Genomic DNA, 24,872 nt, shown 5'->3' on the forward strand with positions numbered 1-24,872 from the left:
CGAGTGCATCGTGTATGAGCGGCATAGTCTCCACTCATTTGTATGGGAGTTCAGAAAAATTCTGAGCGAGCGTGCTCAGCTATTTTCTGAACCTACTTAGAAATGAATGGAAGGTGGCAGCGCATGTGCAGCTGCTCTCTGTTCCGTTCTGGAGATAGGTGCGGGTCTGGGACCAATACCTTTCTGGCCAATGTCTCAAATGGGACAACCACTTTGAAGGGCATCTGTCAGCCAATTTGTGCCTATGACACTGGCTGACCAGTTACATGTGCACTTGGCAGCTGAAGGCATCTGTGTTGGTCCCATGTTCATATGTGTCCGCATTGCTGAGAAAAATTATGTTTTAATATATGCAAATGAGCCTCTAGGAGCAACGGGGGCATTGTATTTACTTTGGCTCGGCTCTCTCTGCAACTGCCACATTCTTTCCACTTTGATTGACACAGCACCATCACGCTTGGTCCTTTCAAAGTGGAGAGGGACTGGTAGTTGCAGAAAGCAGAGCCTCTAGGTGATGATGATGATGATGTATAGTCTTGTGTACACGCAGTCTTACCCTTAGGGCCTTGATGCGCTTAGTTGGCTGATTCAAGAAGGCATGACACTTTGCCATGGGCCGTAAAGGCCTAGAGAATAAGGCACCTATTCCAGAGACCAATTTTCTAGCACTTATCAAATGGAGAATCAAGAAAAAGGGAGGGAAGGTAGGGGGATCTCAAGGTTTAAAGGGTTCGGACGAGATATAGAGAATGTGAAGAGAACAAAATTAATAAACGTGAGGAAAAAGTATCTTTAAAATAGAAGGGACATTACCAACCGTGAATTTATAGACTAAAATTTAGGAAAACCCCCAAAATTATATGAACCAAAAATAAGTGTTATATAGGAAGATCAAACGCCTGTTTGAAAAGTAAGGTTTTCAGTGCACGTCTGAATGAGAGAAGACTGGGAATCATTTTCAGGGCCAGAGGTAGGTGGTTCCAAAATCTGCCCCCTTGAGCCGAAAAGGATCTACCTCCACGTATGATCTTGTTAACTTGCGGGATGTTAAAATTTGCAGAGTTACTAGACCTCAATGTCCTCAACAGGGCGTACCTGGTGAATTTACGTCACAGGTACAGGGGCCCCACACCATGGAATACCCTATGCATGAAGCATCTAATCTTGAACATCACCCGTTGTTGGACGGGGAGCCAGTGCAAGGCATTAAGAGAGGGAGTGATATGCTCTCGACGGGCAACACCCGTTAGTAGCCTTGCTGCGGCATTCTGCCCAAGTTGAAGTCTATGCAATTTCTTCTTAGGAAGTCCCATGTACAAGGCATTACAATAGTCCAACCGACTGCTGATCGCTGCTCCGACCAAGGCTTTCCTGAGAGGGGATTCGATGTATTTTAAGATCCTCCTCAGAAGTTTCAGCTGGTAGTGACAGGTACTAACCACCTGATTTATCTGAGGAGCAAGGGTTAATCTGGAGTCCAAGACCACTCCCAAGTCCCTAACCTGGATGGCTGTCTCAGGGACAGGTCCAAAAGACAATGGCCATTGGGGTGCTGAGGGTGTAATTTTCTGGTCACTAAATGTAATACATTCAGTTTTGGTGCCATTAAGCTTTAGATGATTGGCACTCATCCAGTGATCGATCTCCAAGAGACATCCGGCCAGATCGACTTGATCAACTGTTCCTTTGGCAAGCCTAAAGTACAGTTGTGTATCATCCGCATAAACATGAAACTGAAGATTGTGGCTCCTGATGAGGTCGGCCAATGGTCTCAGATAGATGTTGAACAAGACTGGGGATAGTGCCGAGCCTTGTGGTACTCCACAGGACAGTGAAAGATCGGTTGAGTGAAATACCCCCAGCTTCACTCGTTGTACCCTGTCCTGAGAAATGAGACTATCCATGCCAAGGCCTTTCCATTTAATCCGGCTACCACTTTCAACCGGTTCAGTAACACTTGATGGTCAATAGTGTCAAAAGCGGATGATAGGTCCAGAAGGACTAGGACCATAGAGTCGTTCTGGTCTAATGCCATCAGTAGATCGTCCTGGACATTGACCAGAGCGGTCTCAGTACCCCTTCCGGGTCGGAATTCCGACTGGAAGTTGTCAAGAATGTGATTGGCCTCCAGATATCCCTGTAGTTGTGCAACAACCTCCCTCTCGCCTATCTTTGCAGCGAACGGCAGTCCCGAAATTGGTCTAAGGTTACTCAGATCGGTCACAGGTAGCGCCGGTTTCTTAGGCAGGGGTGTTACCACTGCCTGCTTCAGAATAGCCGGCACCTGACCGCTGGAAACTGAACTATTTATAATGTCTCGAATGTATGGTGCCATTGCAACCGCGGCGGACTTCACCACGGCAGCCGGGCATGGGTCTAGAGGCGAGGAGGAGGATCTAAGAGCTCCAATGATTTCAATCGTTCTCTCCTCAGAGATGGGCTGAAATTCTGTGAGGGAATAGGGTAAGGTTGAGAGTGAAGAAGAAAGTGTCTCGTCCGTCCTATGAAACATAGGGATATTGTCCCTAAGTTTCTGGATTTTTTCAGCAAAGTAGTCGGCCATTTGCTGGCACAGTGCTTGAGAGTGCTCCGTCGTTGCAATCTTACATCTAGAATTGGCTAGTTCTTTAGCCACTTTGAAAAATTCTCTGGTGTTGTTAGCCGCATTGCCTATTTTATTTGAATAGTATGTTCTTTTGATATTTTTTAATATTAATCTCTATACTTTCTCATACTTATTTTGCATTTAATTTTGGTGTCTTCTATGGGATTTTTTCTCCAGGCCTTTTCAAGGGCTCTGGTAGTCTTTTTATCCTCTCTTAATTCAGCAGTGAACCAAGGCGGGTTTTTATTAGGGGGACGAGGTTGCTGTTTATGTTTCATAGGTGCTAAGGTGTTTAGTGTGGCCTCTATACAATCATTAAAAGCTGTTAGCTTTGCTTCCGTGGATTCTATGGAGCGGAATAAATCTATATTCAGATTCTCCTTAACGCTATTGCCAAATTCCTCCAAATTAAGAATTTTCTAATTTCTTTGTTGGGTGAGAGTCTTTGTTGGTTGTAATAACAACGCCCTCATTGCTCCTAGAAGCTAATTTGCATGTATTAAAATATCAAATTTCTCAGCAATGCGGACACATATGAACATGGGACCAACACAGATGTCTTCAGCTGCCAAGTGCACATGTAACAGGTCAGCCAGTGTCATAGGTACAAATCTGCTGACAGAGGCCCTTTAAGAAAAACTAAATTTATTCATTTAAATTCAAGTTCATTCTGAGTTTTAACGTCAAGGAGGTAGTCCTACTGTTGACCAGAGACAGCCACCTCCTTGACTTCAAAGTTTAGAATGAAAATGAACTTAAATGAATAAAATACTGTATAAGTTGTACTAAATCTTTTCCCACAGAACTATATATCAATCTGCTCATCTTCTCCTGCTCCATAACATGCTGCCCACAGATTGCTCTGCACTTCATGATGACGGGAACATATGATTGATTATAGACGTTTTATTCTTCTACTGATTGTCAAATACAAACCAAAAAATGTGTCCGCAATGAGTTCAAAGTGAAATTTGTTGGTCTTTTCTGTTCTTTTTGTGTTGACCTAGAGCTTGGCGTCGAAGCAGATGTTGAATTCAAACAGGTCACGACACAGCGCAGATCGTTCTACTAAATATTTATTGTCACATGACAGAAATGTCTATGCAAAAAAAGCACACAACACATAAACATCTGTATTAAATTACATCCAAATCTGGGTGATTTTGACAAAATAATTGAAAATTAAAAAGTAAATCTAACAATTTGCAATCAGCTTCTCATTCGATGCAATTTTACACGGCTGAAACAAATGGTGAAAATGTGCTTAAAGCTGACATTGTTCTAGGAAGAAAAGAAACAGTCAATGGAAAAATGCAATGACATTTACATGTGTATTGCCCTTCCCAGTCAAACAGGCTATCAATATGGAGAAAGGCTACTCTGACCCTTCAACATGACCAGGTTTTTTTCCCAGTGGTTTTCCTTGAAAATGTTTTAGAAAAGTCAGATCAGACAAGTTAAGAAGGTTGTCCAGGATAAGAAAACATGGCTGCTTTCTTGCAGAAACAGTACCAAACGTGTCCACGGGTCAACTTGGAGCTGATCTGTGTTACCTGACACAACCTGTGAACAGGTATAGTGCTGTTTACAGAAGAAAGTATTTTTTTTTTCAATTCTGTACAACCCCTTTAAGAGTTGGACTAGTGGGTGCATTCAATGTATAGGAATTATAAAAGCCTATGAGTGAACTCTTAGGCCACCACCTATGTGACTTTCATGAGACATAAACAATGTTATAAAGGTCTTTTTGTGGAAGGCCCTCTAAGCCCATGTCCTTACAATGAGGAAATGCGTGAGACCTTCAAGGGAAGAATATTTGGTATCAAGTGGGTCATGTTGGAGGGCCAGGATATTACTGGTTCCTTTAAGTGTTCATTAACAATTTATAAATAAAGTCACATCTAAAATCTTACATAAATTATCTTAACAACAAATAAACCCAGTGGTCACTGGAGAAATATGCAATAGACTGGTAAAATATGCTTATCTCATTTATATTTTAAGTCACACAAAAAATGAGGTTAGACTAAAAAGTCAATTTTGCTGGATTTGTCCATAGATAAATGCACTTTATTTTCTTGTGGCCAAACAAATACATACAACAATCATTAGAAATCAATCATCATTAGACATTATCTCCAATTTACCAAAAGTGGTTATGGGTTGGAACAAAAAATTTGAAAACTGTCAACCAAATGTATAATAATCTTTTCATTTAAAAACTATTTAATCTTAAATAAGTGATCTCAATCACAAAGACAAAGAGTTACCTACAAAACTTGGTCCCATCACCCACCAAATCCAAAAAGTCATTGTGATTTGCTACTGGCCATGTTCACATCTTGGGCACTTGGAGTGGAAACTTGCCCTTCTCCTGTGACTAACACAATCTGGTGCCCACAGAAGCACAGAGACCTTTTGTAATCATGAAATACTAAAGGGATTTTCCAAATTTTTGATACTGATGACCTATCCTCTTGAACTGTCATCACTATCTGATCAGTGGAGGACCCCCACCAATCAGCTGTTTGAGAAGGCTATGGCGTTCCTGTGAGTGTCATGTTCATCTTGCAGATTACCATAGGCCAGTGATGTCATGTTCATTAGTCATGTGGCCTAGGCGCAGAATGGAGCTGAGCTGCGATACCAAGTGCAGCCACTATACAATGTATGGCGCTGTGTTTGGTAAGCTGTGAGAATGCAGCGGTTTCCTCAAACAGCAGATTGGTGGGGTTCCCGGGTGTCAGACCAACGCTCATCACTCACTAATGACCTATCCCGAGGGTAGTTCATCAGTATAAAAAAGTCAGAAAACCCCTTTAAGGACTTCATACTGAATAAGTACAACTGGAGGGTTCCTGTAATGCTTTTGCTATGTAGTGTAGCTGGCAGAAGTATTCCCTATACTGCTCTTCAAGAAATGCATATTAGTGTCGCTTGGTGTTCATGGCCAACATGGCTTCAGCTTTGGACTTGTAGAGGAATTCACATAATTAAAACTTTGTAGGATATGTAGAATTCTCAGTTATTGCCCAAAGGCTGATTTTTTTTAATAAGGATTTTTCATGTTAAAAGAAATGTCTCATGATATTGTAGAGAAAGGTTCCCAATTGTGATCCCCCTCTATGAGCCAGAGCATTCCCCATTCTGGATGTCAATGACAGCCATTCAGCTGAGAGGTCATCATAAGACAGATGGTCATAGCTTCCACTGGTAAAACCAACTGTTTGCTTGCATGCCAGGAGATGGACTCACTGATTAGAGAACCTCAATACTGGAGAACGACCCCACATTTCTTTTACAGAAATCCCTAAAAATGATCATAGCTGAAGAGCCGCCACATGTCAATGACACTTGTGCATCATGTAGTTCTCAACCAGAAGAAGCCCATCCTGGTAAATCCATTGTATTGTACTGGAAATGTCTGCATACTGTTTGAATGCCTAATGCTATTGCAAGACGAGCAAGTTAATGTCACAGCATCTGAGATTCTTTCCTGTAAATTATAATGGTTTTCAAATTTGAAGAATTATCTTGAACTTATTGATTATAAAGATGAATTCTAACCAGGAATACAGTATCATTTACTACATGATTAAAAAAGAAGCGGTCACAGTCGTGGCCCAATTGTCTTCCCATTCAAGATTTATTAACACTATAATTATATACCTGGTAAGTAGCATGGGTCCATTACTTACTACTACTATTTGTATCACCATTACTGGCTATTAAGATATTTAATAATACTTTTTTTTTCTTATTTTTATTTTTTTTTTACATTTATTTGAAATTTGGCAACTCTTTTTTATTACATTTTGAAATATTAACAGTGAACAGTCTGACAAAATTCTAAAAAACCATTAGACAAAATTAAAGAAAGTAGACCTAAAACCGTAGGTGAAGTCATACATGCATATTTATCTGAGATCCAGTTTTTGCCTTACCCGTAAATTAAAAAAATGTTGATCTTACTGACTATTTATACATTTACTGACAATTTGCAGCTAAAATCTGTTAACATAATTTGGCTCTTTGTGTATTTCTAAGTTACTCTACATCTATTTACAGACTACATTATAAACAGATTTGGTTCTTATATTATGAAAATGTGATATATTTTCAGAAATATTGTGTATCATTTATGTTCATAATATAATATTATTCTTATTATAAATCTTAACAAATTATAGGTTATTAAATCATTAAAATGGTTTTGACTTTTACATTGGAATATGTGAAACTGTAGTGCCAAACCTAAACTACAGTTACAAAACACAGATTTAAATAGATTATACATTATATCTTCTAGAAAAAAATGTTAAAAGCATAAATGGAATACTCTAAATTTAAAAAATTCCCCAAAAAGTCAGGTGTCATGAGTATGTGTTTTAATTCCAACATTGTTTTTCCCTGTGAACGCTTAATTTTCCATCTCTAAGCCCCTTGAAGAGGACAGAGAAGGGAAAAAAACAGCAAATAATTCACCAGCTTCAAAAATGCATACAGCACATAAATACTGAATATCTTATGGTGGTTAAAGGGGTTTTCTGATCGCTGGGGGTTTGACTTCAGGGACAAACAGCCTGTTCGGCTGTTTGCGAAGACACCAGTGCTCACATTAACACCACAGACTTCTCTCAGATCACCAAGCACAGCGTCGTACATTGTATAGTGGCTTTGCTTGGTATTGCAGCTCAGCCCCATTCACTTCAATGGGGCTGAGCTGCACCTAGGCCACGTGACTGATGAACGTGACATCACTGGCCTAGGCTAAGCTGCAAGAAGGCTGTTTCACTACTGCGAGCACCGATGCCTTCTCGAACAGCTGATTGGCTAGGATCCCGGGTGTTGGACTCCCACCGATCAGACACTGATGATCTTGGACTTTGGAATGAAAAATAGACCATTGTGTTTTTTCTGAGAAAACCCCTTTAACGCTTAATATCATGTTTTCACAGTTTTTCCAAGAGCTAAAGTACCGACTCTGTATGTACAGGGTGGGCCATTTATATGGATACACCTTAATAAAATGGGAATGGTTGGTGATATAAACTTCCTGTTTGTGGCACATTAGTATATGTGAGGGGGGAAACTTTTCAAGATGGGTGGTGACCATGGCGGCCATTTTGAAGTCAGACATTTTGAATCCAACTTTTGTTTTTTCAATAGGAAGAGGGTCATTTGACACATCAAACTTATTGGGAATTTCACAAGAAAAACAATGGTGTGCTTGGTTTTAACGTAACTTTATTCTTTCATGAGTTATTTACAAGTTTCTGACCACTTACAAAATGTGTTAAATGTGCTGGCCATTGTGTTGGATTGTCAATGCAACCCTTTTCTCCCACTCTTCACACACTGATAGCAACACCGCAGGAGAAATGCTAGCACAGGCTTCCAGTATCCGTAGTTTCAGGTGCTGCACATCTCGTATCATCTGAAGGCAATCGTCTATGCTGTGAAGATACGAGATGTGCAGCACCTGAAACTACGGATACTGGAAGCCTATGCTAGCATTTCTCCTGCGGTGTTGCTATCCGTGTGTGAAGAGTGGGAGAAGAGGGATGCATTGACAATCCAACACAATGGGCAGCACATTGAACACATTTTATAAGTGGTCAGAAACTTGTAAATAACTCATGAAAGAATAAAGTTACGTTAAAACCAAGCACACCATTGTTTTTCTTGCGAAATTCCCAATAAGTTTGATGTGTCAAATGACCCTCTTCCTATTGAAAAAACAAAAGTTGGATTCAAAATGTCCGACTTCAAAATGGCCGCCATGGTCACCACCCATCTTGAAAAGTTTCCCCCCTCACATATACTAATGTGCCACAAACAGGAAGTTTATATCACCAACCATTCCCATTTTATTAAGGTGTATCCATATAAATGGCCCACCCTGTATATTTAGATGCTGTACATCCAATAACTATGGCTTCCAAAAATTTCCACTCCTTTCCATCCTGCATGGGCACACTCCTCTGGCTGTAGCTCACCTTCCTTGAGAACAGGGTTGGAAAAATCCATTATCCAGAGACGGACACCATTCATTGTATGCCTACCAATCCTACATGTCTATTGGAAGGGGGTAAGTGGTTGATTTGCTACTAACCGCTATGAGAAAGTGAGTTTACCTTTATGCCTACTACAGAGTTTCCGTGTTTTATTGGGCAACTCTTGAACCCTGGATGTACGGTATGTTTCCATCCATATCGTGTTCTACATTGGCACCAACTCTTCATGTTCTGAAGGTTTTGATGGTTTAGTGCCCTCCTGCCTAGGATGTTCATTAAACAGGGACCCCTGAGTGTTTATTTCTGAAGGATCTCTTGGCCTTTAGGTGTATTAGTGGGCGTCTGGGAATAGACAACCCATTATACAACTGGTGAATTCACCATAACCCATAATTTGCCTAGGAGCACTGTCTACTATTTTTTTTAACCTATCAATTAGGATCAGACATGTTGAAATCTAACATCCTGATCCTTTGTTTCTCAAATCCACACACACGAGATAGCCATCAGGTCACACAAATTCAGTGGATTTGGCCTACATTAATTGAACGTGTAAGGCCAGCTTAAGTCTAACTTTAGAGTCATATGCCAGATAGTGCAGATAGTAAAATTATTAACAAGTGATAAATTACTATAGTTCATGATTACTACTACTTCCTGTTTAATGCTTACTTACCTATGCAAGTAACAAAACCTCTAATGCTTTCTTCGTCAGCTGTACATGTACATTAGATGTAGTGCAGCCAGAGGTGTGTCTAATCCACATATTGTGAGTCTTTTTCTTTCTTTCTTCTGCTTTCTGATGTCGGTAGCTGCAGCTGCATATCCCTCCTCTCCCCTCCTCCCAGTTATCTATCTACTGCTTTATATTAAATGACTCAGTTTTTAAACATGTATGGAGACGGAGAAAAGGGAAATTACAGGCTGAGTGATACAAAATAAAAAGATAGGTATAGATCAGAATCATTTATACTATGCCATTCTTTCATCTGAAGAGGTAAACAAGAACATATTACTTTTCGGTCTCGCTCCTAGATAGTATTGAACTTCTACAGAAATAGGACTATAACAACCATAGACCTTTTGAAGGCGAGAGATGATGTCATTTATAATAATTTATAATCCGTGTGCAATAGGGTAGAGCTCATCAATAACCAGACTTGGTGCCTATTATTGTACTTTTTTTTTTGGAGACTACTTTTTAGCATCCACCGCACCCAAACAGTGTAAGTATCAAAGGAAACTCTATACTTCTCAGCACAGGATGCGAAAATGCTCCGACCAGTGGGATATACTCAGTGACATAGGGGCAAATTGCATAGGTACTGCATACTTTGCACCATTATGTGTCATTTTTCAGTGTATTACGGTTACAATTTTCAATAAAAAACAAACATAAAGAGGTGCTTAGGAACAAGACTCTGGGAATTCAGAACAAAGCTCTGATTTATGTCTGAAATGTGCTTTTTACAGCAAGGAATTTCACTAAGCAGTCCACTAATAAACCTGACAACAGTAGGCCACCCATATGTCAGGAATATATTTAACACATGAAATATATCAGGCATATGGCAGCCAAAAGATTCCTCGGTATATACGGAACAATAACATAAAATACAATCAAAACTATACATTGATTTCTAAATAAATAAAACATAAATTAAACTGTAGCGTGTAAGTACTTTTCACTAGTATAACAAATAGATTGCGATAGTTCCCCTTTAATATATACTCTGTGAGTGAAGTCAATGAGTCTAATGGAGAAGGATGAGTTAGGATGTGCATTAATGACAGAGAGACCTACCATTGTCTTTGTGAGAATATTCAATATTTTTCTAAAATAGAAAATTAAAGGAGGTTCTCAAATTCGTATTTAACAACCCCTATCTATTGGACATACAGTATTACAGCTAGGAGGATCTGGCAGCAGATTTCCATTAACCTCGATGGGCACCAAGTCATGTTGTGTGCTTTAGAAACCCCATTTTAAAATACTCTATTAGGGAGCCAATAGAAGAGAATTTCCCCTTCAAGATCTTCATCTAGTGGAGTGCATCTTGAGGACCTGGACAACTTACGGGCATTAATGGGAAATGTTTCCTGTCTCATTTTTTCTGTGGTGGCACTGCAAGAAAATTGAAGACTTGCTACCCTGTGATTAGCTTATTGTTGGGGAACCCTTTTAACAAGAATACATGGAAACTTCTTTAACTTTCTCTGCAGTGAAAGGTTAAAAAAGTAATTCATATATAATATCTGAACTCTGGAGAACTCCCATCCAGCAGCTGCTTGTGGGGCGTCCTGCTGCTTTGACCGGAAACAAAGCTGAAAGCCGCTACTTACCTTACATTTAATTGTAGAGGAAGTTAAAAAAAGTTTCCAGTTTGATTTTATAAAAGATTTTTACCTCTTATATTATTTTTTTTCTTCGCTGCAATGGGACGTGTTCTTGGTCTACTGTGTAATCATGAATGATGCTGGTGGTCGACCTATACCAACACTCAGCACTAAAATGACGATATGGTTGCAATTGGAGAACCTCCTTTAAATCAACCTGCAGCAATGACTTACATTTCAGCGTCCATCTTTGTTCTGATCTCTAGCCACATACAAATGGGATGGAATCGTGTAGAATACCAGTTAGACCTGCTCTCGTTGAACCCTTTCCAGAATACCTAGTAACTTACCTACACACAGTTGAGGCAGACATTTTATTGAACGTAATATCCACGATAAAGCGTTTGAGGAACACGTGACAACTCTAAGACACTCGTCTCGTTCCTTGGTGATATCACTGCTAAAAAGTGCTCTGATTGGTGGTCCCAGCTTGGTCAAACTCAGTTCCACAAAATGGCCGCCTACACTGTGTTTAGGTGTCACCTAGAAACTTGACTTTGATATGGATGAGATAACAACAATGTAAAAATAAGAACAAGCCTAAGTGAAATGAGAACCATGAAATCCATACAGCATTTTCTTCGAAGAAAGTTACAGTAATGAGATCCCCCTCTGTCAGGAAGGCTTCATTGCCGAGTTCTCTGACAGCAAGTGAGCTAATACATTTCTTAAAAAAATATTGCACTGCTATATATTGCACTGCTAATGGATGTGATGATTTACAGTGTAAATAACCCACATAGAGCGGCAAGTATATTCTTTAAATTTGCTTGTAAAAATAGACTGAAGAGCAAGTCAGAGACATGTCTCCCTGTCAACACCTTTCCCTGAGGCAGCTTTCTTCTCTGTCTTGCTTTCAGAGCTGGAAACAAACAAAAAAAAAAGTCAGAAAATTAGTCAAGCATTAAGCTATCCCTTTAAATAACAACTCAGAGGAGGCCATTTTGTGGGCTGCAACCCCAATGCACTAAAGGGCTGATGACATCAAATGAGGACTTCAACAGAAGCATTGACCAAGGCCTCGACTAATAACTTGTACTTAGACATAGGGCACCCTGATCATTCTTTATAGGTGATATCACTTGCCTCTAGTCTTTGTTTCCATATCGATGCAGGACACAAAATGGCTTCCTCTACGGCATCAATGACAGGACATTTTAACAGTTTTGATCATGATAGGCATTGATTCAATATTACAGCAACATATTAGCCATGCCATGCAAGACAATCTGCAAACAATCAGCACGAATGCTGGGAGGAAAGTAGAGTAAGCAATTTGCCGAAGAATTAGGCATTGGTAAGGCAGCTGTGGCATGCAGACAAGCAGATATTCCCATTTACAGAAGCCAAGCTGGTTGACAGCCATAGGATTTTCGCATGCGTATTATTAGCATTTAGATTGGTTTAAGCATTCCAATGATTTCCATAGAACAAGACAATGAAGATATTGCTGATGTTAGGTTAAGGCTACAGCAAAGTTCTGGTATCCTAGGTGGCAGCATAGTTACTGCCATAGATCTAGTTCCCCCCACTGTTGCTTTGACTTTTCCAATCTAATGTCCACATTGATAACAGATTAGATAATAGATTAGTCTATAGATAACATATTAGTCTATAGCTTAGGCCAGGACTGAAGTACGAATCCCACCATGCTCCTGACTGAAGTTGGGTATCAGAGCATAGTGGTAGTTTTGAGACTACTGGCTTAGGCTATAGACCTCAATGAGATGCTGTCACCATGTTACCCTATGATTAAGATTATGAGATTGGTAGAAGAATAGATTTTCGTGGATTGGCGTAACCTGGAGCATTTAAGGTGTCACATAGTCCCTTTGAAGGTATACTTCCCTTACGGCCACTTTCACGCAGCAGGTTTAGCAAACCTGTAATGGCTGCAATAGCCTCACACTACTCTCTGGCGCTTGCATATTCTACATATTGGTAAGTTTTCCTGTCAGGCTGCTCAGCCATGATGGCATATCATAGGCAGGATCGCATCATTACGATTTATCATAAGGCAGTGCAGAGTGTAATGATTCTCTGCTCCCTCACCATCCCAGGCACCTCTGCAAGTGGTGGCACCCAGCCCTACTTATATTCTAGGAGAGGTTGCTGGCGGCCATTTTAAATCATTCCCGGGGAACCCCTTTATGAGCTTCCTGCATGCTGCTGAATGGAATGATAACACAGTAAGCAGTAACCTCCTAGGCTCCCTCTAGTGGTGACTGCGGGCATCCAGGATGTTATTATTTATGTCTATGGAGCTCTGCACCAGACAAACTGAGCTGATGGCTATAACGATATTTAAGAAATGAATTGGCACAGAGTTTGGATTTAAAAACAGTGATCATAAAGGATGGACATTCACTTTAAAGCCTCATGCACACAGCGCTCCCACAAAAAGGTTTATTCTCTGGCCCGTTAGAAAGGTACAAGATGTAAATTGTAGTGAAGGTAGACTATAGTTGTGAGTTATAACCTCCCTTCTGATCATCAGCTGTGTCATGTGTAGGTCACTTTATTTTCGAGCTGGGCACAATTTTTTTAAAACATTTATATAATTTATATAACTATGGATATCTAACCGTACGATTACCGCACAGATTTCTTACTATTTACAGACAAGTACCAATATATATAGAAGCAATTCTGGGTGACAACAAAAAGGAAAGCAGATTTTAATCAAATCCAAACACAATGTGATACAGTCTCATGAATTCAGTCTTTCGGTCACTGGAATTGAGCGAAAAATTATTTTTTAAGTAGCCAATTTTATTTATTTATTTCTGATTCTGAATCAGAATCTTTCCAAAACCCAGCGACATCATAAAGCAAGAGTTTTTATACAAAATTGAGCCCAAAGTCACTGAATTGGCGTTCCTAATTTTTGTACCTGTAGCCAGATTTCCTTTTTGTGTTCCCACTGGTAATCCATTGCAGAGCAATCAATGCGTATGGAGGCAGACAGCTCATGGTCATACAAGGGTTAATGCGATGGCATGTAGATGCAGAGAGATCTTACCTTTAGGGATCAGCTTCTACAGTGATTATGAAGGGGAGCTTATGGTGGAAATGTAATATGCAAAACATTAAATAAGGTCGTTCTGCATGGACACAGAAATTCAGATCATGCTGAGTCTATTGGGTAACGTGTGCTATAAAGGTCTTCTGCCTGTGTATTATAGTACGTACCCTGAAATTATCAAACGTGTTGGAGGAAGGGGTTGTCCAGGATTAGAAAAACATGGCTGCTTTTAACAAAAATACCACCACACCTGTTCACAGGTTGTGTGGGGTATTGAAGCTCAGCTCCCTTCACTACAGTGAAGTTTAGCTGCAATACCGGACACAATCTTTGAGCTGATGTGGCACTGTTTCTGGCAAAAAACAAAAACAAAACAGTAATCTTTGTCAATCCCTTTAACCTTTAAGAATCTGTTGTGCACATTTGGTAGAGATGGGTTTAGGTTAATTTTTTTTTTGTATTTGATGAGCTCTACATGTCCAAAATAAAGGGCCACATTTATTAAAAATGTCTAAGAGACCGTTCACATAGTATATTTTTGTACAGAATTTTGGAGCAGACAGCTGCGCTGAAAGTTTGTCGAGATCCTTCCAGAGGCCACGTCCTTTATGCTTTCCCTTAATTTCACTGGGAAGCAGCTCTAAAGATTTGGGAGCGGTGTTGTGTTTTAACGCCGTGCCCACATTAGTAGCGGCGGTTTAAGTCAAGAATGGACATGTCCGTTCTCGGCACAGCCGCAGCTGTAAACCTCTGCTTGACGATCTTCAGCGCTGCCTCTCATTCTAAAGAACGGGAGGCAAAAAGGACGCCTCCGCCGGCGAGAATTCCGCTGAAGGATACACTGTGTGAACGGACCCTAAAAGAAAAACCGGCCTTGTTGTCAATATATCCGAGCTCATTTGTTAACAGGGTTGTCCAGATAGAAACCCCATTTCCAAACACCTCACTGAGTGGACACAGAAGGAAGTCCTCAGTTCAGGGCGGAGAGAGAAACCACAAGTAGTCATTCTTCTTCTGGAGGACACAGAGCATTCATGCCTTACATCAACAGCCCACAGATTTCAATGGGAACTGTGCAATGCTTTATGTCACCTGTTGGGGCAGTGTAGGCCAACTAAACACTCACTGTAAGGTTCCCTTAGGCTGAGTTCATATCACCGTTTAGCTTTCTGTTCTTATGATCCGTCAGAAGAAGAGAAAAAAAACTAAATAAAACAGGATCCTGGACTGTACTGCATGCTGGACTTTTTTTCCGTTTCAAAAAACGGATTTTGGATGGAAATGGCTTTAATGGATGATATCTGATGCAACAGGATCTGTTTTTTTACAGGCTTCTGTAAAAAGATGGATCCTATGCAATCCTACGCATAAGGGCGCATTCACACGACCGCGCTGTATTTTGCACAGAACAGGCGGCCCATTAAAGAAAAGCCTATAATTATTAATAGGGGCCACTTAACATGGTGGATTTGGTGATCTCTGTAATGGGGACACCCCTTTGCTCGGTTTTCCTTCCTTTGAGGGATATCTGGCTTTCACTGTGTTGAAGACCCATAACTGGGGCTCCACAACTATTTCGCATATCACTGTTTCCCAGGGAGCTTTGCACTTTGGATTGCTGTCTTGAGACTTTTAAATGAGGCTCCACAGTGTTTTCTGTAGCTGGTCTCCCTAAGATCAGCCATTGCTTTGTTTATCATTATTAATAGGACATGCTCTATATTTTCTGCGGGCCCGCGGAACAGAACAACGGATGCTGACAGCACATGGTGTGCTGTCCGCATCTTTTGCGGCCCCACTGAAATGAATGGGTCCGCACCCGTTCCGCAAAATAAGGTCATGTGAATTTTACAGGATCCTGTTTTTTTTTCTCCTTTCTCTTCTTCTGATGGATCATCAGAACGGAAAGCTAAACGGTGATGTGAATGTTCTATCAGCTGGCACAAGGAAATATGTTGGCCAGCAGAAAAAGATAAGTAGCAGGTCACTGAAGTGTCACTTGCTAACAGACTTTAGATCTCTGTGTTGCATATAAATGATGTGTCTGTAACATGCTGGGATTCTTCCACGTAATGTATCACAGGGATAGGTAATGGCGTTCTGCGCTAAAATTTAGTGCAGTAAGGCTGGAATTGCACATTTAGTTTTTGATGCGATTTCTGCAGCCAAAGCCAGAAAGGGGTCCTATATGAAGGGGACGTATAAAGGAAGGAATGATATGTTTCCATACTAAAAATTGCATCAAATCTTAAAGGGCATCTGTCAGCAGATTTGTACCTATGACACTGGCTGACCTGTTACATGTGCACTTGGCAGCTGAAGACATCTGTGTTGGTCCCATGTTCATATGTGCCCGCATTGCTGAGGAAAAAGATGTTTTAACATATGAAAATTAGCCTCTAGGAGCAACGGGGGCGGTGTCATTACACCTAGAGGCTCTGCTCTCTCTGCAACTGTTGCCCCCTCTGCACTTTGCTTGACAGGGCCAGACAGTAAAAATGTGATGGCCCCTGGCCCTGACTTCAATTAAAGTGCAGAGGACATAGCAGTTGCAGAAAGAACAATGCCTCTAGGTGTAATGGTAACGCCCCCGTTGCTCCTAGTGGCTCATTTGCATATATTATAACATCATTTCTCTCAGCAATTCGAGCACATATGAACATGGGACCAACACAGATGTCTTCAGCTGCCAAGTGCACATGGAACAGGTCAGCCAGTGTCATAGGTACAAAACTGCTGACAGATGCCCTTTAATGTTTACGACTCCTCACAAGGGGTGAGCCATATGTCAACTAAAGGGGTTGTCTGAGATAAGAAAAAATAAAATCATGTGTCTTTTTACCTAGCAATGATGCAGTTTTGGGAATAAAAAAAAGCCATTATGTTTTCTAATTAGAGACAACTTTCTGTTTTAAAAATAATTGTATTCCTCATTAAATTACAATTTTGGAGCATCTTTACTTATGACTATGCTGTGCCTTTCCTCCATTATTCCTACAAGAAGTTTATGAGCAAATTGCTAACTAAATGTTTGTTTATTTTTGTCAGAGGAATTTGGCGAGGAATCCATGCCAAAAAAGCCTGAACCTGTCTGACTTTTTTTTTCAATGGTAGGCAACACTGCACTTACTGAGAGACTGCAGTTTATAACCACGACCACATCAAGAAAGGACATGTCTGGACGGACACCAGTCTGTAAGGCCTGACACTGTCTAATCAAAGACATACTGACCTTGTCCAGTGTGGGGATGCACCAAAAAGTGTTAACACCCAGTTGGCAAATCATTCATAAACTTCTAGTAAGGATAACAGAGGAATGACACTTTTAACTGGTCAATTGGGCCCCCGGTCTAGACAGCTAGACTCACTCTTAGAATGGGGGGACTCTCTAATGCTGGGGGACTCTCTAATACAATAATCACAGGTTGCTGGGGGACTCTCTAATACAATAATCACAGGTTGCTGGGGGACTCTCTAATACAATAATCACAGGTTGCTGGAGGACTCTCTAATACAATAATCACAGGTTGCTGGAGGACTCTCTAATACAATAATCACAGGTTGCTTAGTAAAAATAGCAAATTTACTTTATTTCATACTTGTTTTACAATATATTGATCAATATTTAGACAGACTATAATTGAACTACTACGTCATTCATATTGTGTACACCAGTATCCAACACACAAACGGCCACACCTTTTTTTAAAGGGGTTGTCCAAGATACAAAAAAAGGAGCAGCTCTTGTCCATGGTCTGTGTCCGGTATTGCAGTTAGGCTAGGGCTACACAACGACATGTGTCGCGCGACAACAAATCGCGAGACACATAGGGCACAACTACACTGCAACATGTGTCGCGCGACATTGATGTCGCACGACAATTTTTATAATGATAGTCTATGGTGTCGCACTGCGACATGCTGCGGCTGCGACATTCCCAGAAAAATCCATTTTGGATGAGTTTTTTGCGACTGTCGTGTCGCAGTGCGACACCATAGACTATCATTATGAAAATTATCGCGCGCCATTGGTGCGACAAAATGTTGCGGACAAATGTCGTCGTAAAGCCCGAGCCTTATTCACATGAGGCTGTAATACCAGACACAGCCTATGGATTGGAGTGCCGCTGATTCTGAGAATAGTCATGGACAACCCCTTTAAGAATATAGGATTGACCGTGACATGAATAGGCCAAGATCTACTTATAGAAAAATAAGGTAAATAGGCATCAAATCTAGAACCAATAGAAAAATGAATGTAATGAAAGTAAAGGAACAATCACTGACAAACGTCTGAAGCCATCATCTAGTACATATGATAGGGATGAAACTAATCATACGACACATGATATATTACCCTCAGCCTGCTTATGAAATTATGACTAGGTTAAATGAATTACAATGAACCCGGTCAAATCTCAGCAAATTTAGACTAAACCATGTTATGTCATTAAAAATAGCTGTCTCCGTTTAAAGAGACGCTCCAGTTCAGAGGCAATTTAATAAATTTAAGAGAGAATTTCATAAATGTATATTCTACTATTATCACAATCACTCCCTTTATAAGCAGTGGCTGGTTTGATTATGAATTGGAGTTCTGGAGGGATTTTTCTTTTCCTCGCTTGCGTGCTGTAAAAGTCATACGTTGGATACTGGAGAAGATGTTCATGATTCTGTCAGTGCAAATGCTCTAGTGCGTGTTTGTAAATTACATGCAAAGACGACGGCTGTTGTGGCGGTGCAAACCTGTGCAGTTCAACGGCAGGGGGTTTGAAACTCCCTGCAGGGTTATTACCTGCCTATAGAGGGAGTAATTCTGATAGTAACATTATATTAGGGAATTCGTAGTTGTGCAACTCCCTAATATAAGAAATAAAACTGGATCCAAAAGACGAACTAAAAGGGAACCTGTCATGAAGAAGATACAGTCTCACCTGCCAGCAGCATGGTATAGAGCATGAGGAGCAGAGCAAATTGATATATAGGCTTGTGGGGAAAGATTCAGTAAAACTTGTCATTTTTCTTTCATTTGGAGCCCTGCTCATTCTGAGCTTAGGAGTCCAGTGGGCAGAACTACTCAGTAACTGACAATCACAGATTAGCGCCGCCCACTGGACTCCTGGACCCAGAATCAGCTGGGATATACAGTGACGAGCAAAAGGGTAACAATGTTCTGAACTTTTGACTTTCAGGCTCCATATCTCACCATCCACTACAGCTTCGAACTTGAGACTACCATCATTTTATAGACAATCATCTTGGCTATCTGATACATAAATTAGACTTGCAACTATTTAGCATATGATTAGTTCTGCAGATTCTTGTCATGTGACTGCATTGTTACTGTTTTGCTCCGGGTGGTGGAACACTCTTTTTCTTCTTGTAGACTACAAATTACAACCTGTTTTCCCATTCCCTAATAGCTCAGTGTGTTATTAGGTTGATTCCCAAGCGAAAGGTCACTGGTTCAAATCAAGGAGCAGTCATGAAGAAGATTTCCCAAGAAAAGTGAAATAGCATCATCCAGCTCATCTATAGCGGTATCTCGACCAAGAAAATTGGCAAACTGCATCATGTGAGCGCCATCAGTGTTGAAAGAATACGAAATGAAGTCCGTTCATCCATTCCAGAGCCAAGAGGTGGACGTCCGGGCAAAATATCGGAGTCGACAAATTGCTCACCACAAGGTCCATCAGTTCTGGCGCGACAAACATGGCAGTGGGGGTGGCTTGTGTGCTTTGTAATAGTTAGGTCACAGATGTCCATGTAGACACCGCGTGACGCGCATTACACAAGTCTGAAATGGTGGCCCAAAAAAAAGGTGAAGAATATTGTCATAGCGCTGGCTTTAGTTTGCAAAAAGGTATGAACAGTGGACAGTAGAAGATTGGAAACAGGTGATTTGGAGCTATGACACGAAAGTAAATAGATTAGGCTCTGATGGGTGCAAACGGGTCTAGAAGAAACAAGGGAAAAGGGGGCTAACGGATCGAGAAATCAAGGGAACTGTCAAGTTAGGTGAAAGAAGCCTGATGATATGGGGTTGTTTCACAGCCAAAGGGATTGGATACTTGACCAGGATCGATGGTGGTCTCAATGCTGAGTAATATGTGAGTATTCTACAAGACGAGTTACTTTGTACACTCGAGTACTATTGGTATGAAAAGGACGACAGTGTTCCAGCAGGACAACGACCCAAAGCGTTACGTCAAGATTGGCGAAGAAATTGTTCAATGACAATGAAGTAGAGGTGCTGGATTGGCCACCACAGTCCCCAGACCTCAATCTAATCGAACACTTGTGGATAGAGTTGAAGAAAAAGCTATTTTCCTATCCAAGTGAGTCGACCAGTATGCACCAACATTGGGAACGTGTAGAAGAGACCTGGGAACAGATTTCGGTCAAGATATGCTTGAATCTGATCGAGAGCATGCCCAAAAGGATTCAGAGAGTGTTGAAAGTAAAGGCGGATTTACAAAATAATAAAGATTAAATTTAGAATTTTAGGAACAAAACTTGACAGCAGCAAATCAATGGATGTCGTGTATCTGGACTTCGCCAAAGCATTTGACACTGTACCACATAAAAGGTTAGTATATAAAATGAGAATGCTCGGACTCGGAGAAAACGTCTGTAAGTGGATAAGTAACTGGCTCAGTGATAGAAAACAGAGGGTGGTTATTAACAGTACATACTCAGATTGGGTCACTGTCACTAGTGGAGTACCTCAGGGGTCAATACTGGGCCCTATTCTCTTCAATATATGTATTAATGAGTTTGTAGAAGGCTTGCACAGTAAAATATCAATTTTTGCAGATGACACTGAACAGTGTAAAGTAATTTGCACTGAAGAGTACAGTATATTACTACAGAGGGATCTGGATAGATTGGAGGCTTGGGCAGAGAAGTGGCGGATGAGGTTTAACACTGACAAATGTAAGGTTATGCACCTGGGAAGGAATAATGCAAGTCACCCGTACATACTAAATGATAAAACACTCGGTAACACTGACATGGAAAAGGATCTAGGAATTTTAGTGAACAGCAAACTAAGGCTACTTTCACACTCGAGTTTTGGTGCGGATCCGTCATGAATCTGCACAGATGGATCCGTTCAGATAATACAACCGTCTGCATCCGTTCAGAACGGATCAGTTTGTATTATCTTTAACATAGCCAGGGACGGATCAATCTTGAACACTATTTATAGTCAATGGAGGACAGATCCGTTTTCTATTATGTCATAGAAAATGGATCCGTCCCCATTGACTTACTTTGTGTGTCAGAACGGATCCGTTTGGCTCAGTTTCGTCCGACGTACACTAAAATGCTGCAAGCAGCGTTTTGGTGTCCGCCTCCAAAGCGGAATGGAGACGGAACGGAGCTAAACTGATGGATTCTGAGCAGATCCTTTTCCATTCAGAATGCATTAGGGCAAAACTGATCCGTTTTGGACCGCTTGTGAGAGCCCTGAACGGATCTCACAAACGGAAAGCCAAAACGCCAGTGTGAAAGTAGCCTGTAAAAACCAGTGTCAGGCAGCTGCTGCCAAGTCCAATAAGATAATGAGTTGCATCAAAAGGGGCATAGATGCCTGTGATGAGAACATATTCCTACTACTTTAAAAATCATTAGTCAGACCACACATGGAGTACTGTGTACAGTTCTGGGCTCCAGTGAACAAGGCAGACAGCAGAGCTGGAGAGGGTCCAGAGGAGGGCAACTAAAGTAATAACTGGAATGGGGCAACTACAGTACCCTGAAAGATTATCAAAATTAGGGTTATTCAATTTAGAAAAAAGACGACTGAGGGGAGATCTAATAACTATGTATAAATATATCAGGGGACAGTACAGAGATCTATCCCATCATCTATTTATCCCCAGGACTGTGACTGTGACGAGGGGACATCCTCTGCGTTTGGAGGAAAGAAGGTTTGTACACAAACATAGAAGAGGATTCTTTACGGTAAGAGCAGTGAGACTATGGAACTCTCTGCCTGAGGAGGTGGTGATGGTGAATACAATAAAGGAATTCAAGAGGGGCCTGGATGTATTTCTGGAGTGTAATAATATTACAGGCTATAGCTACTAGAGAGGGGTCGGTGATCCAGGGAGTTATTCTGATTGCCTGATTGGAGTCGGGAAGGAATTTTTTCCCCTTAAGTGGGGAAAATTGGCTTCTACCTCACAGGGTTTGTTTTTTTCCCTCCTCTGGATCAACTTGCAGGATAACAGGCCGAACTGGATGGACAAATGTCTTATTTTGGCCTTATATACTATGTTGCTATGTTAAAGCAGTTACATGACAATAATCTGCTTAAGTTGCAAGTCCAATTTATGTGTAAGATAGCCAAAATGATTGTCTATAAAATGATGAAAGTCTCACATTCGAAGCTGTAGTGGATGGTGAGATATGGAGCCTGAAAGCCAAACGTTCAAAACATTGTTACCCTTTGGCTGGTCAGTGTAAATGAATAACATATGTTTCCCACCAAACTATATATCAATCTGCTCAGCTCCTTCTGCTCTACAACACACTGCCCATAGATCAGACATGATGTTCAATGTGACCAGTTCCCTTTAAGCTTAAAATGGTTCCCATCCAATCCACGTGTGGCATATCCACTGGCAACCCCATAAATGCCTGATAGGTATGAGTCACACCTCCAATTAGTGGGAGAACAGGCATATCCTGGCCCCTTTTTGCCAGCATAATTCAGTCACCTGGTGCTTTGGGCTTCCGCCGAGGGGTGGCTATGCTCCATTGAAGTCTACAGCAATGATGGAAGCAGCGCTGCTTGTTGGCTCTTTATGCATGGCCTTATCACTGACCTCTCCACTGAAGTCAAGGCAACCAGTGGCTTCTGGCATCAGCAAATGGGAGTCAGAAGAGCCTTGTCATCCTTGGGGTGGCAGTCCTAAAGGAGCGACCCACCACATTTCAGGCATTTGTGGCATATCCTGTGGATATACCACAAAATACATCACATGGAAACCGCTTAAAGATATCTAAATGTGTAGTATGGCTGAATAAAAAAAAAAAGTATTCTCTGCATATATTACAGAAAAATGTTCCACTACTAGAACTATGCAAAATGAGGAATGAATGTACTAAGAAAAAAAATTAAAACCTTTTAGAAGAAAAGCTGGATTCCTTAGTCTTTGCATTTTCTGAGGTTATTAGCAGAGTCTTCCACACAGAGGTTTTTGCCATTTCATCAGAAATGTTTATTACTGATGGGTCCTCTCTAGACAGAATGGACACAATAATGCACACAATGAATAAAGGCAATCTCTGGTCACAGAGCTCTCTCCCAAGTGAAAAATATTTGCAAATTGAAAAATACTGAAAATTTTACATTCAAAATGTGGTGAATACTACCGACACGGTGTGGCAACAGGACTGCAGTGTATAACCAGTCTGACACATCCACTTATGGTATTATGTCTAGGGGGACCTCGAAAAAAAAAGGGAGGGGGGTTCGTTTTTTGGTCCCTGCCAATACAGTGGTCCCTCAAGTTACAGTATTAATTGGTTCCAGGATCAGCATTGTATGTTAAAAACATTGTAACTCAATGGAAACTTAAAGTCCCAAAATGTCATCCCAAGTTAAGAGAAGATGAAGATTTAAGAAAAATAGCTAAGAGATAAAACAAGTTGTTACATATAAAATAACAGTCAGGATTAGATGATCGAAGTTGTAAACCACTTTCTATGATGAGGACAGGAGCTTCTGCAGGGTTCTGTATATCACACGTATTGTACCAGAAAAATAAAATTGAGTATTCCTCACTTGACATCCAAAGTAGCAGTTCACCCTGGTACAGACAGGGCAGTAGAGGAGATGTACTACCATACTGTACTGTAAAGAAGAGCTACTACACACCAATACAGTGTTTTACCAAAGAAATTCCCATGTTGATTGGCTGGATCTGAATTTGAGCCTAGTTTCAACTTTCAATGGTCCAGGAAAGACCCATGTAAGTTGAAATATTGTATCCGGATGCCATTGTGTTTTGGGGGACCACTATACATAGTTGGCATCAGTCCCGAATTTGGAGAGACAGTGACAGTGACAGTCCCTGCAAATTTGGGCTACTCAGGGTTGAAAAGGAATTATACTGAATATGCACATAAGTGGGCAGAGCTGTGTGTGTTTAGGGGAAGAGCTTACATGCCCCCAAATTACCAATTATAATGCTGGTAATTATGCCAATGCTGCAAGCATAGATGACATGCTGTATGTCATAATTGCCACTTCTACAAACAAGTTACATGTATAACAAAGCACCATCTAGGTCTAACCCTAATCATCATAGGGTGTACGGATCCATGAATGAGAGACAGAGGTACAGATTGTCTGAACACGTACATGGAAGGAGCAAAAGGAATGCAAATTTTGACACAAATTTAGGCACATGTCAACCGTTGAGCATCATTGTGTTTTTAGGCCTATGATTCCACCAGCCTACAGCAGCAACTAGGGGGATTCTTGGCGTTTTTTGCATACAGATGTGTTAATGAGTTTAATGGGAGCTCTATATAACCACATAAATAGAGCTCCCCCTTGTGGACACTACAGGCAGCCAGAATTTTATCAAAATGATGCTCCAACCCATTTTTCACAGGACATTATTGTGGACTTAAAAATGAAATGATGCTCAAATTTGGAGAGACACTTCAAAACTATCGCAACCTTTGCATCTTTGTGTAATTTTATAGATGTTTTACAGAACATTTATACACAAGCCTTTAGCCCTGTAAAATGGTATACTCCCTTAATTATATCGCCCGGTTATTAATAGCACATAAGCTATTAACCAAC

At 40.8% G+C, this 24,872-nt stretch overlaps 1 protein-coding gene across 1 annotated transcript in view; it reads right to left on the reverse strand.

Annotated features, from left to right (window-relative positions):
* Positions 1-1,864: 1,864 nt before the first annotated feature.
* Positions 1,865-24,872, reverse strand: part of SLC4A10 (solute carrier family 4 member 10) — a 110,473-nt gene continuing 87,465 nt past the window's right edge. The window contains exons 19-21 of the mRNA XM_040441519.1: positions 23,178-23,294; positions 18,594-18,673; positions 1,865-2,670 (exon numbers count right to left, since the gene is read on the reverse strand). Coding sequence (XP_040297453.1) covers positions 1,865-2,670; positions 18,594-18,673; positions 23,178-23,294 — 1,003 coding nt within the window. The remainder of the gene's footprint in view (positions 2,671-18,593; positions 18,674-23,177; positions 23,295-24,872) is intronic.

The sequence above is a fragment of the Bufo bufo genome, chromosome 7, assembly GCF_905171765.1.
Source record: "Bufo bufo chromosome 7, aBufBuf1.1, whole genome shotgun sequence".
NCBI lineage: Eukaryota > Metazoa > Chordata > Amphibia > Anura > Bufonidae > Bufo > Bufo bufo.